The sequence below is a fragment of the Hippocampus comes genome, unplaced genomic scaffold, assembly GCF_001891065.2.
Source record: "Hippocampus comes isolate QL1 unplaced genomic scaffold, H_comes_QL1_v1.1 scaffold256, whole genome shotgun sequence".
NCBI classification, from domain to species: Eukaryota; Metazoa; Chordata; class Actinopteri; order Syngnathiformes; family Syngnathidae; genus Hippocampus; species Hippocampus comes.
In genome coordinates, this window is record NW_017806249.1 from 185306 (window position 1) to 203471 (window position 18166).

The window sequence follows — 18166 nt, forward strand, 5'->3', positions numbered from 1 at the left end:
GTGAGAGGCAAGAGGCGGGGTGCCTATCGGGAATTTCAGGAAAATATGCTAATTTTTCCGAACAGCCGGTGTACTTCCTTGCTAGTCCTGGCATCACGGACAGCAGCAAAAAAAAAAAATAAGAATAATAATTCTGAATGAAGTTCTCCAACTCACTTCAAAATGACAAAACAGCAAATAGGTAAGTTTTTAATGTTTTCTGCGGATCACAGGGGATCGATCGGCTCCAGCAAAAAAATCATGACAATGCAAGTTTGCAAATGCAGCAAATACACGGAAGTTTGACTGAACATGAGTCATAGGTGAGAAACCGCTTTATTATTTCTATAACACGACGTACGACAAGCGGGCTGTTGTTGGCACCGAAGCGAATGTCCTCATAAAAGCAAAGCAAACTTCACAACCTTCTGCGTCATCATCTATCATGGTAAATGTGCTGAGTGGCCCGTCATTCTTCCTCAGGGAAATAAAAAACCGATTAGAGTCCACTTGACTCAGGGAAGCAGGTCCATTGAAGCGCTCATAAATTACTTGGCTGACTCCATCAACAAGGCCCATTTGGGAGGAGTTCATGGGTGCCATTTTGTAATGCTCACGCTGTGGGAAGTAAACAAACTTTATTTATTTATTTATTTATTTTTAAACATGAAGGTTCAAGATTCCTTCGTATTAGTAAAAGGGACAACCTTAACTTTAGAACCAGGGGCCTCATCTACATACAAAAACATGTCGTCCGCACTTTTTAGCTCAAATGTGCAAATGTATCAAGAGTGAAATGATCGTGATGCTCCAGGACAACGGCGGACCATCCATCCATCCATTTTCCGATCCGCATTATCCTCACAAGGGTCGCCGGGGGGCGCCGGAGCCTCTCCCAGCTGTCGGCGGGGGACACCCTGAACCGGTTGCCAGCCAATCGCAGGGCACACACAGACCAACAACCACCCGTGCTCACACTCACGTCTCGGGGCAATTTGGAGTCTTCAATCAGCCTGCCATGCATGTTTTTGGAATGTGGGAGGAAAGCGCAGTACCCGGAGAATACCCACGCCGGGCCGGGGAGAACATGCTAACTCCACACGGGAAAGCCAGAGCCGGGATCGAACCCACGACCTCTGCACTGTGAGGTCGGCGCGCTAACCACTGGCTCACCGGGCCAACGGCAGACCTTGTTTTAACTTTAAGTCAAGCCAATCACAAACTGATGCCACTTCCATTTGCGCATTAAGCTACAATTGGTGGCAGATCTTTGCCACGGAGCTTGTTGTTGACTCTCAAAAGACATTGTGCCAAAAATATTTTTGGGGGGTCTCATCTTTGTCTACAAGCATCTGCGGCTCAGCCTTGAAGTTGCTCTTTTTTTCCCCATTAGTGATTCATGGTTTAATAATGCGATTATCTGCTCATGCAGCGTGATAATTCCTACCGACATGCCCTGTTTACACTAATTTGCATATTTTACAGGGGCGTGGCAAGAGAGGAGTCTGGTACGCCAACATTTCCACACGCGCACAGATATTGTGTGTTTTTGCGTGAGTTGGTATGGCACTGGATGCCAGTCAAGCGAGGCACGCCGCTGATTGCGAGGCAGACGTGCTCAGCACACGCTGCAACATTTTGCCCCCATGCTGACGGCATCACATAAAAATGCAACACAAATTGATTTCAGGTTTTAAAAAAAAAAACAAAAAAACGAATCAATGTTATATTGGAAAAAAAAAAATCAAGCCATCCTAATTGTACTCACAAAAGACAACGGGAGAAAACTCATTTGCCATGAATTAAAAACAGCCTGTTATAAACAATGCAATGCCTACCAACCCCGACACAGCACATCTCAAACGAAAACAAAGGCACATCGGATTTTAAGACGCGCTGGGAGCTTTTCAGAAAATGCGCACCTAAAAGCCTTTAGGTGCGCCTTTTAGTGCGGAAAATACGGTATGCTGTTTTTTTTTTCCCCGAGTCAAAATGTGGCCTCAACTGTTTAAGGTACCCCACAAATGATGTATCAAGAGATGCATCTCACCCAATTCATTTGAGGTGTAGCTTCCGAATCGCACTGCAACACCCGTTTTGCAATCAGTCAACATTAACTTAATAAAGAAAACCAAACTTTTGAAGAAATTCACGAACACATATGATTTGTACGAAATCACCGCACCAAAGGAAAAACAACCATTCATGACCACCCCTTCAGCCTGTTTGACAAAAAAAAAAAAAAAAAAAGATCTGCCTTTGTTGAGACCTCAGATAGTGAGAGGCAAGAGGCGGGGTGCCTATCGGGAATTTCAGGAAAATATGCTAATTTTTCCGAACAGCCGGTGTACTTCCTTGCTAGTCCTGGCATCACGGACAGCAGCAAAAAAAAAAAATAAGAATAATAATTCTGAATGAAGTTCTCCAACTCACTTCAAAATGACAAAACAGCAAATAGGTAAGTTTTTAATGTTTTCTGCGGATCACAGGGGATCGATCGGCTCCAGCAAAAAAATCATGACAATGCAAGTTTGCAAATGCAGCAAATACACGGAAGTTTGACTGAACATGAGTCATAGGTGAGAAACCGCTTTATTATTTCTATAACACGACGTACGACAAGCGGGCTGTTGTTGGCACCGAAGCGAATGTCCTCATAAAAGCAAAGCAAACTTCAACCTTCTGAGCGTCATCATCTATCATGGTAAATGTGCTGAGTGGCCCGTCATTCTTCCTCAGGGAAATAAAAGCCCGATTAGAGTCCACTTGACTCAGGGAAGCAGGTCCATTGAAGCGCTCATAAATTACTTGGCTGACTCCATCAACAAGGCCCATTTGGGAGGAGTTCATGGGTGCCATTTTGTAATGCTCACGCTGTGGGAAGTAAACAAACTTTATTTATTTATTTATTTATTTTTAAACATGAAGGTTCAAGATTCCTTCGTATTAGTAAAAGGGACAACCTTAACTTTAGAACCAGGGGCCTCATCTACATACAAAAACATGTCGTCCGCACTTTTTAGCTCAAATGTGCAAATGTATCAAGAGTGAAATGATCGTGATGCTCCAGGACAACGGCGGACCATCCATCCATCCATTTTCCGATCCGCATTATCCTCACAAGGGTCGCCGGGGGGCGCCGGAGCCTATCCCAGCTGTCGGCGGGGGACACCCTGAACCGGTTGCCAGCCAATCGCAGGGCACACACAGACCAACAACCACCCGTGCTCACACTCACGTCTCGGGGCAATTTGGAGTCTTCAATCAGCCTGCCATGCATGTTTTTGGAATGTGGGAGGAAAGCGCAGTACCCGGAGAATACCCACGCCGGGCCGGGGAGAACATGCTAACTCCACACGGGAAAGCCAGAGCCGGGATCGAACCCACGACCTCTGCACTGTGAGGTCGGCGCGCTAACCACTGGCTCACCGGGCCAACGGCAGACCTTGTTTTAACTTTAAGTCAAGCCAATCACAAACTGATGCCACTTCCATTTGCGCATTAAGCTACAATTGGTGGCAGATCTTTGCCACGGAGCTTGTTGTTGACTCTCAAAAGACATTGTGCCAAAAATATTTTTGGGGGGTCTCATCTTTGTCTACAAGCATCTGCGGCTCAGCCTTGAAGTTGCTCTTTTTTTCCCCATTAGTGATTCATGGTTTAATAATGCGATTATCTGCTCATGCAGCGTGATAATTCCTACCGACATGCCCTGTTTACACTAATTTGCATATTTTACAGGGGCGTGGCAAGAGAGGAGTCTGGTACGCCAACATTTCCACACGCGCACAGATATTGTGTGTTTTTGCGTGACTTGGTATGGCACTGGATGCCAGTCAAGCGAGGCACGCCGCTGATTGCGAGGCAGACGTGCTCAGCACACGCTGCAACATTTTGCCCCCATGCTGACGGCATCACATAAAAATGCAACACAAATTGATTTCAGGTTTTAAAAAAAAAAACAAAAAAACGAATCAATGTTATATTGGAAAAAAAAAAATCAAGCCATCCTAATTGTACTCACAAAAGACAACGGGAGAAAACTCATTTGCCATGAATTAAAAACAGCCTGTTATAAACAATGCAATGCCTACCAACCCCGACACAGCACATCTCAAACGAAAACAAAACAGGAAATGGAAAGTTGCCGCAACACAGTGCAAAATAAGCCATTTGATCATGAATTTACAGTAACAGGACAAACTACAATGCGTTCGAGTACACCCGCATGGAAACCGAGCTCCTGCAAATTTGCAAATCATGTTACCAAACACGGACCAAAGTCATTTTTGACATTCAACAAATGACAAACCTGCAGCGTCTAAATACAATGGTAAATACTTTGGGTCTGAGTCTCAATTTTTCCTCTTTGTTTGTTTTACAACTTGGTCTGTGTGGATTCTTCCTCCTCATCCGAGCTGGAATCGGAGCACTTTTCTTCATTGTGGCGCTGAACTCTGTCCTTTCCGTCCATGTTCTTGCGCTTCTCGTTGGGCTCCATCTCTCGGAAGTGAGCTTCGATCTTGCTCGGGTCGGTGTATGTGTAGAAATAGCCCATGATGGCAAAGCTGATGCACACCGCCACCAGCAAGGACGCAAAGAGAATGTACTCGGCCCACTGAGGAATACAATTATCACGATGATCAGTAATATAGTTATCATTGTCACAAGTATTTCTCTTTCGTCGTTCGAAAAGCACCCACCTGATCTTCAAGTGTCGCTGCCTCGGCAACAATGAGCACAATGATATTTCCGACAGCAACTGTTAACAGCCAACCGGCCTGCAGGACTGATTTCATGTTGCTGGGTGCCTGGGAAGAAGTTACAGTTTGGACATACACTAACTTATTGGAACAATAAAGATCCAGTGGTACCTCTTCATACGAAATTTTCAAGTTACGAAATGCCTCAACAGGAAAATATTGCCTCTTGTTATATATAATCTTATTGTAACACGTATTTGTTACATATTTTCATGTATTTTTTGCTCCAGAAAACATTTATTTCTGCATTTGGAGGGGGTGGGGGGTGCTTGGAACGGATGAGGGCATTTTCATGGAAAACGCATCTCTACGCAAAATTTTCTAGAAAAGAAATTTCTTCCAGAACACATTAATTTCGTAAGTAGAGGTACCACTGTACACAATCAACAATCCATATAAAAGGATGAGGATTGATTAAAAAAAAAAAAATATATATATATAATAATAATAACTTGAGTACATTGTTGAATGTGAATGTATACTACCGTATTTTTTAAGCTAGCATACGTTTTATGTTTGTAACCCAGCCGCTGGGGGGCAGTGCCCTCCCCTGGGGGTGCACTGTTCCCCAGTGCCGGTCCCAAGCCCGGAGAAATGGGGAGGGTTGCGTCAGGAATGGCATCCGGCGTAAAACTTTTGCCAAGACGACCATGCGAAACCGACAAATCACTGTGATTGCACAGCCTCGGTGGAGAAGGGAGCGCTCCCGAGCACACACGTGTCAGTAAACGTCTTCTTACATTTGGTCCAAATGTGAAAGTGGGTGGGATGACCAAGGTGTAAGAGCTGCCGAAGCCAAGTTGCTGGTTGTAGATGCACTGGCCTCCTGTGTTGTTCTCGATCAGGAACTGTGCACTGAATATGTCAAGAACGCAAGAGTCAGAGCGTTTCTTGGTGCTGCTTATGAGCAGAAAAGAACGGAAGATAAAACTCGTCACGTACTTCCCGTGCGGTACTGCCAAATACTTGGACATGTTGGAAGCACCCACACCATTGAAGTCCAGATTACCAATTGTTATGTTCAAAGTCGAGCCGAGGCCATTGAAAAATCTGCAGGAGAACAAATTAGTTACAACAAGACAATACGATTACCGTATTTTACGCACGATAAGGCACACCTAAAAACATTAAATTTTCCCAAAAGCCGACAGTGCGCCCTATAATCTGATGCGCCTTATATACGGTGTTAGTTACAGTCTCTTTATAGTCCCCATTCAGTTGTTTCCCTGTTAGTGTTCCTGTGCCATCGAGTGGTGATTATTGGCAGGAACCAATTGTCACCTAAAAGGGTTCCGCCCGCCACTAATTAATTCATATGTGCAGTCGCCAACACACACTGAAACGGACAACTATTTTGTGAGCTCTGTGCCGCCATTATGAAACGAAGACAACACCAAAAGGAAAGTTAACTGGAACCAACTGTCACCTAAAAGGATTCCGCCCACCACTAATTCATATGTGCAGTCGCCAACACACACTGAAACGGACAACTACTTTGTGAGCTCTGTGCCGCCATTATGAAACGAAGACAAGACCAAAAGGCAAGTTAACTATTAACATTACAAAGGAAGAAGGAGACAAGTAAGACTTCTGAGGATATTTAGCCCCTTGTGGATGTGAGCCCATGAGGTTTGTGTACCTTTTTGTTGAATCAGTTGTCTTCATAACTTTTGTCTTTCCATTCATTGTTCTGTAATGCCATTTGTATTGATATGTCCATGTTTATGACCAGTTCTCATGGCTTTGTTCCAGTTGCAGCGGTCTTCATAACTTTTGTCTTTCATTTATTGCTGTGTAATGCCATTTTTATGTTTCATTTCCATGTTTGTGACCAGTTCTCATGGCTTTGTTCCAGTTGCAGCGGTTGTGAAGGCTCTATATAAATAAAGCTGCATTGTATTGTATTCCCTATACCGTCGCTCTATCTAGTGGCTGCATAGCGCAACTGCAGCCACTATTGTAGCTTCTATTCTATGCGCACTATATAGTTTTAAAATAGGCCATTCATTGAAGGTGCGCCTTAAAATCCGAAGTGCCTTATAGTGTATAAAAATACGGTATATTAATACTTCCAAATTGAAATGTTGAACTTACCTTATAGCATTGGCACCCTGTTCTGGCTTGGCTGTGATATCATCAAACTGTAGTGGGAGAAGTTTCAAGTTTGAGTTTCAAGTTCAAGACATGCTTCCTTGACCTCATCTGCTAGCCTTCCTTACCACTACTGGTCTGGGCAGAGGCCCATCCTGAAGGATCACCAGAGTATTCCGAGACGCGTCACTCAAAGTGATGGGATAAAAAGCGCCGGGGCCCAGTTCCAGAGAAAATGAGTCATCGAATGTCAGGTAGTCATTGTTGGCCTGTTGAAAGAAAATGAATCGGTCGGTCAGGTGACTCGCATTGAGTGGATCGTGTCGTCCGGGCTGCTGAATTACCGTGAAAGCATCCAACTTAAATGAGTGCGACCCAGCCGTGATGTCTAATGGCCTGTCGAGCATGTTGAGAACCTTCACTTGGCTCTGTGTGCTTAACGGAAAGGTGGGCAGGGTTTGCTGAAAGGAGAGTCAAACAAGGTATGGAAAACGTCACGGGCGTCCCGCGTGTGCGAGCGAGTCACACTCACATCAATCTGGATCTGAACCAGGCCTGCGGCAACAAACGCCAAAGCGGCGAGGAACATCCCCGTGGTCATCCTCTTCAACGGGCTGCAATACAGCATGCGTGCGCAAATGAATTGCATCCGCTTTTCCTGTTCGTGGCCATGAAGCAGCCAAAGCCGGGATTCTCAAAGCGGGGTACCGGGAAGCGGAGCCAATATAGATATGTTAATAAATTGATATATAAATGACATATCTTATATATAATTATATAATTATAATAAATTAATTTTTATAAATACAATATTAAATCTACTTTTCAGGAATCAATTTTTTTTGATCAACCCGTGGGCCTACTTTGCCACCATTTTTTTAAATGTTCGTTAAGAGCCACTGAGCTGATTTTAGTCCCCCTGCAAATATAAGGGGGCCCACGGTTTATGAGAGTACCGCTACACAACGTTTCGAGGTTACAAATTGTGCACATTGAACGGTGCCACATTCATATTGACTGTAAGAATAACTTTGCTACAGCGGTAGCGTCGGTTAGTGACAGATCATTTTGGCCTATGTTATCGCTGTCTGAAAGGAACTCCTCTGTTTACCGAGGACCCCTCGGTCAGTGTATTTGTCATCAAGGGGGACAGGAAAAAAGTGGAAGGCGTATGGCATCGAACATCACCGACCGCAAGACTCACCTGAAGTTCAACTTGCACTTGGAGATGAGCGGGTAGACCAGACTATCCACGATTGGCACCAGAATCAGGATCAAGATGGGGTTGACCGTCTGGCGGGGAGCAATGTGACTTGCTCAGTTGGTCTCAAAAGATCCCAACCGTGATTATTTACAAAAGAGCTCACCTGCATCTGGTCGGGCTGGATTATGAGGATTCCCTGTTGAAAACAGAAGCGATTGTCAGCGTCGGTTTCTGGGAACTTTGCAGCATGGATTCTGATCACTCACGACTTACAAAGTCACCGTCCATGGTCGTCGCCTGGAGGGTCCATCTTGATCCCTGTGGAGGAGACACAACTTCTCTTGAGGCTAAACTGCATTGGCTATGTCCGCTCCCTTAATACACGAAGAAGAAGAAAAGATCATGAGGTGGGATCGGTGGGCATTGGCGACTCACCTGCTGGTCAAAGAGAGCCCAGAACATTGGCAGGGGGATGTAGAGGAACAGCACCTTGACCACCATCTTCACCTGGGCAATCAAAAGTTTCTACAACAACAAGCAGGAGAAATAATGTTATTCTTGCATGTCATGATATTAAAAAAAAAAAAAAAAAAAAACAAGTCAGTGATAAACATTTTACAATGAGCGCTATCATCGCCGCAGGAGCCCAAGGATGAATTAGTCGACCTGTTTGAGTCAGCTGATTTATTTTTCCATCCAGTCAGATGGTAAATGGGCTCTTAAGTACAGTGCAGTGGTGGCTTGAGATGAGATTTCGATTCATTTCGTGAACATGCTCCTTAGAACTCAAAAAATTTGCATCTCAAATCATCTTTGACCACAGAAATGAATGGATATTTCCATTTATTTGCTGTTCCGTAATCATGGGAAAACGAAGCTTCATGAACCGCCTGTGATACTTTTTGACACCTTTAGATGGTGCTCTTGGTTTAAATATAGAGGTTAGTGCAATGGAAATGTATTAAAATTCCACTGCATCTTTAAACCAAGAGTGCCCTCTAGAGGAGTCAAAAACTTAGACAAGTGCTTCACAAAGCTTCACTTGTCCACCACTACTGTTCCGGCGAGAAACTGGTGAAAACATGGTTTTAAAATAAATAAAAGATAGTAATCGATCGATAATGCTGTGCTTTATAAAAACATACAGTCATGACATCATCAAAATAAAAGAATTCAATCATGCCAATAAAGAATTAATGAATTACATAAATGGAATGGGAAAAAACAAAACCATTTTTGCCACTTTTTTTTTGTTTTTGCTTGAATTCAATTGATATTGTGCTTCCACATCTGGTGTGTGCACCGCCAGGCCACCTGGGGGCAGCATAATACCTCCACCCATTAATTTTTCTGTCCCTCACTGGAGCCTATCCCTGCTGGCTTTTGGCAAGAGGTGGGGTCCACCCGCAACTTGTCATCACCCAAACACAGAGCACACGTAGACAGTTTTGAGTGTTCAATTCACCTACAGACATACGGAGATACATTTCTTCAGTAAGATGAAATGATACAAATTGATCTTTGCCGAGGATAAAGAACAGTGATTATCGTCTATTGTTTGTCTACATATGTTGCTCCACAGTTTGTGTTCAAATATCAGCGGCTCGAGGGTTACAACACCAAAAACATCACACAACTTTTCGCAGTGGCTTTTTGCATTGTTTGTTCGCATCAAGCCAAGCAAGACTTTGCAAAGGCAAAGCTGTGTGTTTGGGAGTGGCATTAAAAAGCGTGAAAGTCTATTTTGGGGGGAAAATTGCTCATTATCTGCCAAACTGCTGCTTTTACATCGCATCAAGTAGATTAGAAAGAGATTGCTACAATGCACTTCCCCAGGAAAATGAAACATAAAAGCATGACTTGAAGATTTTTTTTTTCATATAATGCAAGTTGGAACAACTTTAAAATATAAATTGCGGACAGAATGCATGGATGATTATCTTGACTTGGCTTTCACACAATTTTTTCGCAGTTATGTGATTTCAGGTGTTTTGCGCGTGAATATTCTGATCTTACGTCATATCTTTCTTCAGCCCAGTCCATCCAGTGCTCTCTTTTCGGGTATGCCGGATGACGATGCCTGAAGCGGTTGCTGATTGCAAACTGCAGCAGATGAGAGACAGATTGTTGTTGTTGTTGTTTTTTTTTGCTCGCTGAACCACAGAAGTCAAAAGTGATGGCTGTAGGTACACGTACCCCGATGCATTTGCAGACTTTCACCATGATGTTTCCCTGAGGAGCAGTCTTGTTGTACATTTGACTTCCCACAATGAACACAACTGCATATAGCCACACACACACATAGAAATAAAAGAAAAAAGAATTGGCGCTGAGTTACGCCTGAACAAGTTTTACACAAAGTTTTTCTCATATTGTGTCGGAAATTGTTCCACGGGTTCAACAAGGTCGAATGAAATATTTGCAGTTTGGAGGAGAAAATAAGTTGGAAATGTAATTGGCACCTAAAAATAAATACCCCTCTCAGTTTTGATCCCAACTGCCATTGGCATCTTTAGATACTGGATTGCTAACTATATCGGGTTCTTGCTCTGACAAAAAAAAAAAAAAAAAAAAACGAGGGGGGGGGGGGGGGGGTTGGGAAAGGCAGCCAACTTTGCCTTTCACTTTTAGATGTTTTCATGATTACAATGATGTTGCTTTAATAAAAAAAAAAACCTTTGCGTTCCCTTGCAAAGTTTTGCATTCCTTTTTGTGTTGTTTGTTTGTTTGTTTTGTTTTTTTAAATGCACGTTTACTGTATGTACTTCTGGGTCAGCTTGGCTAATGTAGACTCTCATGCGCGGCTGGTCAAGAGACATCACTACTTCGGGGAAAGAGAAAATGATGGAGGAGGACTTGGAAAGTGTATTTAAGATCAAGAACAGATTTCAGGTCTTTGTATTTCAAGCCAATTTCAAAGTAAAATTCCATTAAACTCGCCAAGGGTTGAAAACGCTCCATGTTTGTTGTTTTCCGTTACCCGGAAGATGACTGGGCAGTACATCAACGCGCATTAAAAAAAAGCACCCCCTTGCAAAAAAAAAAAAAAAGTTTGTGTTATTTCGCAATCTTTGCGAGGCAAAGTTTTTTTTTCCCCTTCCATGTCCTCTTCGGGGCTCCACAAGAGAGTCTCAGAAGGGATGAGACGAAATTCCGTGACGAATACTGAACCCTTAACACGTTTCGTAAACTAACTCAAGCAGAGCAAACGGGCGGGATTCTTACTCAGAGCGACCACCATGAGGGCTGCGGGGACACCAAAAGCCAGCGGGTAACATTTCTGCTGACTGTGGATTCCACATTCCTGGGCTGGAAGGCAACACACGCAGCAAACACATGATTGCAGCTCGGCCTTAATTTGGACACGTCCTTTTTGATGCGGATGTCGTCGAGGCACATACCTCTGAGGATGGGGGTGATGACGGTGGACAGCAGACTGCCTGCATTAATGGACAGGTAGAAAATGGAAAAAAAAGTGCTCCTCTGCTTCTCCTATCGGAGACGAGATGTCGAAAAAAAGGTCAAGAAGCCTTCTTATGCAACCCGCAGTAATCTTTGTACTCGGCCTTGGACAATGCTCTCGGGTGAAAATTGCTGAGAAGCATCAGATAAGTGCGTTCAGGAGATAATAGTCATACCTTGCCTTGGTCAAAACATGTGTACACGGCAGGACATTTGTCATAGTTATGGTAACACGTGGCTGACTATTATTTTGCACTTGTTATCATTCCCGCTGCCTCGTCTGAGGCCCCACTTCCAGAATAAAGAAAAACAGCCCCGATACAAAGGCCCCGTGCTTCACTGCAGGCATGTTGTTCTTTTTTGGTGATGAGCAGGCTTGTGTTTGCGCCAAATCTGCATTTGTTTGGAACAATGGCCAAAAATGTCAACCTTGGTTTTATCAGACCTGTAACAGGGTTCCCACGGGTCCTTAAAGTTCATAAAAATCCATAAAAAAGAAGTAAAATTATGTTCTTAATTTTCAGGGCAAGCTTCTAAAATCAATAAAAGTCCTTAAAAATTATTTTATTGAAAAATAAATTGACGTTTTATATTTTCTACATTTAAATTTTTCTTAGTGTACTTCATTTGAGAATGAATTCAAGTTTCACAGTATGTCAAATAAATGTTAGCTGATTGCCCCTAAAAATAAAGATGTGCCCCTCCTTTCGCAGCAATGATTTGAACACCAGCTCAGTGAGATGTGGCTTTCTGTTCAGCCCGCATATTGCTGAGCGGGCATTAAATCCACCGTGAACGGAGAAAAAAAATCGTTAAAAATTGCTAAATTAGTCCTCAAAAGTCCTTAAAAGGTCCATAAATAAAAAGCAAATGGAAGAGTGGGAACTAACACATTTTCCCATTTGCGCTCGGGGGATTTCAAGTGTGGTTTTGCAAAATGTTGATCATTGACTTTGTTTTCCTTCATCACTTCCCTTTTTTTTTGTTTTTTTTTAAATAAATGTCTATAAAATACATTCATTTACTGGATACAAAATAAAATTAAATTTCCTAAGCTAGCTTTACCTGTATTAATTGATTGGTTTCAACATGTTAAATGGATGAGTGGTGAAGAGTCACGTCAAAGGGACCCTTGCATCCTTGGACTTTATGTAGAAAACCAATCACGTGTTCCAGCCTACCTGATGGTCTTCAAACTGGTCTCCACCAAAGGCCGCAACACAAGGTTTGATGCCTCCTGTTCCCAGGGCGATAAGAAGCAAACCCACCATGGACAGAGCTCTGCGGGAAGAAGGCCGCCAGTCAAGTTTTTAACAACTGACGCAAGCTCGGCGCCTGAGCGCTTACACGTGGAAAGCCATGTTGTCCGGGGTTCCGTCACGGTCGTTGTCTGTGATGTCATGAATGGCGCTGACTGCCAAGACCACCTGCCCCAAAGCGTACACAATGGACAGGTAAACGATAGTCCTGCACGGAGGGGAAAGAGCGAAGACGTTGATGGACGCTCGTGCTCCGACTGCGATCGGGCAAAGTGACTCGGTGCCGCGAGACCCACTTGAACTTGCCCAGCCAAGAGTCGGCCACGATGGCACCCAGGATCGGGGTCAGGTAGCAGAGGGCAACAAAGGTATGGTAGATGGTGGTGGCAAAGTCATCGTCCCACCGCAGGAAGTACTTAAAGTAAAGCACCAGCACAGCTGCGGGGAAGGGAGAGAAGGTTCAAAATGACGGGTCAGATCCGCATTCGCAAGCTGCCGTCTGATCGTTCCTTGAACGGTGACGTTTGACTCAAATTGAGATTCATTCTCTGCGAACAAGGACACTCACCTCGCATGCCATAGTAGGAGAAGCGCTCACAGAACTCGTTGACCACAATAAAAAAGATGCTAATTGGGTAGCCGCACACCAAAGCCTGGAAGACATTTTTATTCCTATTAGTCATTTGGTGATGTCATTTGTACGGATGGTACACAAAACAAGTACTTATTTGTCCTGCTGAGTAGAACAAATGAAGAATCTGGATTACCGGTCTGTATAATTTCACAATGTACCTTTTGTACATTTGGAAAAAAATACACACAGTACTTACACTTTTTGACTTGGGCTTGCCCAGTTCATCTTTTCCTGTCAACAATCATAATAAAGGCGGAAAAAAACTGTTTTAAGCAAAACATCAATGAGGATATTAATGTTACTCATTTAAAAACACTGATGATACGCCTACGAGTATAAATTTGAATTATTCATTGATTTACGAAGCAACCATCTAAATCAGACTCACCTGCCATGGCTGAATGTGTCCAGTGAGATCGTTTAGCCCGTCGCTGCTCAAGACCCTTAATAAGTCAAGTCTCAACTGGAATCGAGCAAGGTGAGCTTTTATAACCTCCCATCTGCCGATGCCCGGTGCGCGAGTCACAGACTGAAAATGCACGTGGATGAGCCGTGTATGCTCGTTATCAAGGCTAAACGTGCAGATAAGGTCGGTTATATACTGGCCGATCATTCACAGTATAATTGTGCAAGGGCGTCATTTCTGCAGATGTGGAAGCAATCAAATGGCGAGGAAGGGACTTTTACAATGACAAAGCAACATCATTTGGATTGTGAATGTCAGATGTAGAGTTGAAGTTGTGTGGAAAGACAACGGGGATGCCGGTGCCCCGTTGAATCCGGAAAAAGAATCCTTGAAAAAGAGCGGCAGCCGGACGCCAAGCCCTGCCCGGATGACCAAGCTTTTCATTCTCTCTCAAAAAGACACGCCGTGAAGAAAAATTATTTGTAGCCGTGATTTTTTTTTTAGGTCGTGATGCACAATTTCGGGAAATCAAGTTTCACCTTTGGGCTCAGACCAATTTAGTCTGCATTCGTGCAGACCTTACAGTCTTCACTCTCTCAGTCATGAACAAGAGCGCAGCAGGCTTGCATTCTTCCAACTGGGGCAAAATCACAACCCCGATCTGGAGAGGGCACCTCACCCTTTTTCGACTGAGGACCATAGTCTCAGATTTGGGAGGTGTTGATTGTCCTACCATTTGCTTCGCACTAGGCTGTGAAGCGCTCCAATGAGAGTTGGGGTCGGCGCGCTAACAGTCGATTGCGGAAGGTTGCTTGGCTTGAAAAGGAGATCTTCGGTTGGGCACCCTTGGTCTCGATAAAAAGATAGCATGCAAATGGGGATTCACATGAGAGAAGAGATCCTCTGGGTCCGGGACGGAAAGCGGGGGATTCTGGGGTCATGATGGGAAATGTATTTTTCGTAAACATCAAGAGGCAAAGGTCAAAAGAATCAGGTGCACAATTTCAGTATCACTGTCCCACTTGGACTGGATTTTTGCTTTTCTCTGTATGCTGTTTTGTTTTCTTTACATCTGTGTGCCTTTATGTGCCTTTCCCCGGTCTCATTATTAGATCCACCCGTGGCTTGCCAGTCCTCATGCGCCTGCGCTGCTCAATACCTATTAAAGCCTTCAAATGAATTGAATCGTATTCACTTGCAAAACACTTTATTGGAAAATGCATGTTTCCCCACATACTGTATCATCATTTCACATATCATTAAAACGAAAGATATGTACAAATGCCAAAGATGTCTGACACGTATTATAAACGACATCATCAGCTATATAGAAACTAACCTGCCCATGACAAGCTGCCACACTCTTGTGTTGCGGAGCAAAAGTTTTTGGCAACTCTGTGTATCCCTGGAGTACTAAACAGGATATAGCGAATACACAAAACAGGATATAGCGGCAGCTTGAGATACAAGTTTAACTCGTTCCGTGACCACATTGTACCTCAAAACACAAGCGCGAGATGCTTTTGATCAGAAAAATTGTACCTTCAATCCAGAATAAATTGTGTTGCGCCTGCTGCTGTGCACTACTTGCCCACCTGGGGGCAGTGTCATGCAGACATACGGATATAAAGGGAGACCGTCATGAAGTAAAATGAGGTAATATTAGTCGTAGAGGATAAAGAATATATGACTATGAGTTAGTTTTATAATTGGTCTACTTGTTGCTCGCAAGTCAAAGCAAAAAGCAGAAAAACGGTTTAGATTAAAAAAAAAAAAAAAACTAAAACTAAGCCATTCGTATCTCAAGGCCTCACTGTTTTTGTGTAGCTTGTGATCATTTCCTCAGCATTAGTCGAACACCGAGTAATAATTCTTTGAGGCTGGAAAAAGACTGCAGTTGTTCGGTGCCAGAGACAGATCGGATAGACAGTATACGCGAGACGAATACAGGCAAGAGGCTTCTGAAATGTGCGCTGTATATAATGATCTAGAATGATAGACACAAGGCTAAACTCTATGGCGGGCAGATGAAAATTTCAAAACGCGAATGTCAATACCTATTCACTGCTGTCTCCACGGGAAACAAGACAAGCAGAGACTGATCACAGCAGGCGAGTGCAATGGGTAGAAATGAGAACGGATGCTGGCTCAATGCGCCGGCCACTTGTTTAGCGACTTGAGTGGAGAGGTGGCCGAATGGCAACTGACAAAGATGTGAAAACCTTGGAGTTGGACGTGAAAAGATCCATGTTAGAAAATGGGAGCATTGTTGGGTGTGCCGCTAATGGCATTGAAGATGCCCATTGAGTCGGACAAAGTGCCGCTGGTGCCATCATTCACGGGGTTGATCTGGAAGAAATATTCAAGAGGAGGAAATGAGTTTATTTTTTTTCAAGATGACTTCTATAGTTTCATTCGCTCCGTGATCACACGTGCCGTTTTGGAGACAAATATGGGAACGCCAGATATTTTGCTTAGTTTCCCGAAACATCAATGCCTCGAAATGGGCCATCAGGAGATGCACTTTAACCATCGACATTTTTTCAGTTGGCACAGACCGGCGAATCGTATGGCATGTTTCTGGATATGTTTGTCATTTGGATTTGAGAAGCACAAAAAGGTAAACAATTTAAGGAAAGCATATGAGACAACAAACGACGGAGCAGTCAAGACTCAGGACGTCGAGCGGGTCATCCAGTGACTGGCGGCGCCGCTGTTTGAACCTCGTTCTGTCCGAGTCATGTATCGCTGCGGTTATACATGCTAGTGTACCGCCACCAGAGTTTGAGTGTGGCATAGAAAAGCGGCAAAACCGAAATATGATTATTATTATTATTACTAAACAGGCTTATTATCCAAACTGGTGTGTACTGTAGAAATACAACCACGCAGTTACCCTACTGTCATGTATATGAATTCAAAACACTGTGCGTACTGTGAAAATAAATAACAGTCGGTGCATTGTAAAGTAAGACTAAATTACTGGCATCCCTGCGGCCAGTAATCGCCCCTGTTATTCTACCAACAGATTCTTGACTCTGTGCACTTCCTGTACTTCTTTGTTTAATGTTCACTTGGGTCACTTGCACCGCGAGGCATCACAGTGCGGCATAGAGCATATTGACGTGAAGATCCAGCCCTACGCTGATGCGGAATAACTTTCAGGCAGTATCTATTGCGCTGTAAATAAATTAAAAGAACATGGAGAGGCATCACATTATCGAAATGACTTTCCCCCCATTAGCATCCCGATTACCTGCTCGTGCATGATGTTTGACAGCTCCCGAGTCAGATCCCGGTAGTTGGCCTTCATTTCATCATGATACTCCTGCTGATCCTCTTTAATCAAGCGCTCGTTTACAGCGAGTGCCTGGCCGCAGGCCTCCGCGAAATGCCTGCCAAAGCACAGCCTCCATTTTTAGTGCCAATCGAAAGCCGCAGTAAATCTATTCACAATGAAAAGACATAAAAGAAGGTCACGGCATATGGGAATGGCGCCGCTTCTGTACTTACCTGAAGACCTCTTTGAGTTGCTTGACCTTATTGTCCGGGTATTTCTTCGCACCGGTGTCATCTAAGAAGGCTCTGGCATAAGCGAGAGGACCGGCGTTGACCTGGGGACGACGATTTGTTGGTCAGCACATGACATAATCATTTTTATGACTACATTTCTGCTGATGATGTCAAGCTATATTGCCCCCCCCTCCCCACAAGCATGCTTAGTCTTAGAAATGATGTTCTTTAACCCCTGCATACAGTTTGGGTCAAATTTCAATGTCATTTTTCACCCTGAAATTTGATGACGTTTCCAAAAGTGACCTAAAATAATTAAAAAAAAAAAAAAAAAAAAAAAAACAACTCCAGTCAAGTTGACACGTACTGTAAAATAAAATATAAAAACAGAATACAATGATTTGTAAATCATGTTTAACCTATACTTTATTGAATGGGTCAGGGATTTTTTTTGACGAAAATCACGGGCGGGGGGGGTTTTCCCCAATGTAGAGAACATCAATGATAAATGCAGTCTCGACTGAGCTTTTCTTTTGACCTGTGCTTTACTTTCAAAACCAAGGACACCAATAAGAGATCTCCAAATGCATACCTGTCAACTTTTCGCAGCGCCAACCTGTATAAACTACCCAAAAAAATCCTTATAAAGAGCAAAAAATCCTTATAACATACCAAAGCATTTTATATGTCAAAATAACGGCAGAAAAAAACCCACGAAATCTGAATGATATATTTGTTTCCTTGTAGAACTTGCTTGTACACTACCGAAGTATGCAATGAATACTCTGCTGTTTTCAACTAGGAACCACGTGATTTACTGGAAAGTTACCGGAAATGAAAGCATTCGAGTAGACT

At 43.5% G+C, this 18166-nt stretch overlaps 2 protein-coding genes across 2 annotated transcripts in view; both read right to left on the reverse strand.

The window, feature by feature from the left end:
- Nucleotides 1-3950: 3950 nt before the first annotated feature.
- Nucleotides 3951-14267, reverse strand: LOC109507767 (solute carrier family 15 member 1-like). Its single transcript, XM_019857417.1, has 22 exons — nt 13781-14267; nt 13589-13623; nt 13327-13411; nt 13055-13196; nt 12847-12966; nt 12681-12780; nt 11439-11529; nt 11263-11346; nt 10234-10316; nt 10054-10140; nt 8473-8562; nt 8311-8355; nt 8201-8233; nt 8038-8126; nt 7366-7447; nt 7178-7294; nt 6962-7102; nt 6837-6883; nt 5685-5792; nt 5457-5597; nt 4683-4905; nt 3951-4597 (listed from the first exon to the last, which is right to left on the reverse strand). The coding sequence occupies exons 1-22, from the start codon at nt 13785-13787 to the stop codon at nt 4358-4360; spliced, it is 2190 nt and encodes a 729-aa protein (XP_019712976.1). The 5' UTR covers nt 13788-14267; the 3' UTR covers nt 3951-4357.
- A 721-nt stretch (nt 14268-14988) lies between these two features.
- LOC109507797 (dedicator of cytokinesis protein 9-like) overlaps nt 14989-18166 on the reverse strand; it is a 37098-nt gene continuing 33920 nt past the window's right edge. Inside the window, 3 exon segments of the mRNA XM_019857451.1 lie at nt 14989-16147; nt 17055-17193; nt 17312-17412. Coding sequence (XP_019713010.1) covers nt 16049-16147; nt 17055-17193; nt 17312-17412 — 339 coding nt within the window. The 3' untranslated portion in view covers nt 14989-16048.

Bases quoted from the DNA above. Each gene is read 5' to 3' on its own strand.
- LOC109507767 (XM_019857417.1), bottom strand. The intron at 13,197-13,326 runs GTGAGTGTCCTT...CCTTCCCCGCAG, and splicing joins CTCCTACTATGGCATGCGAG to CTGTGCTGGTGCTTTACTTT. The intron at 10,317-11,262 runs GTAAGAATCCCG...GGCTATATGCAG, and splicing joins CCTCATGGTGGTCGCTCTGA to TTGTGTTCATTGTGGGAAGT.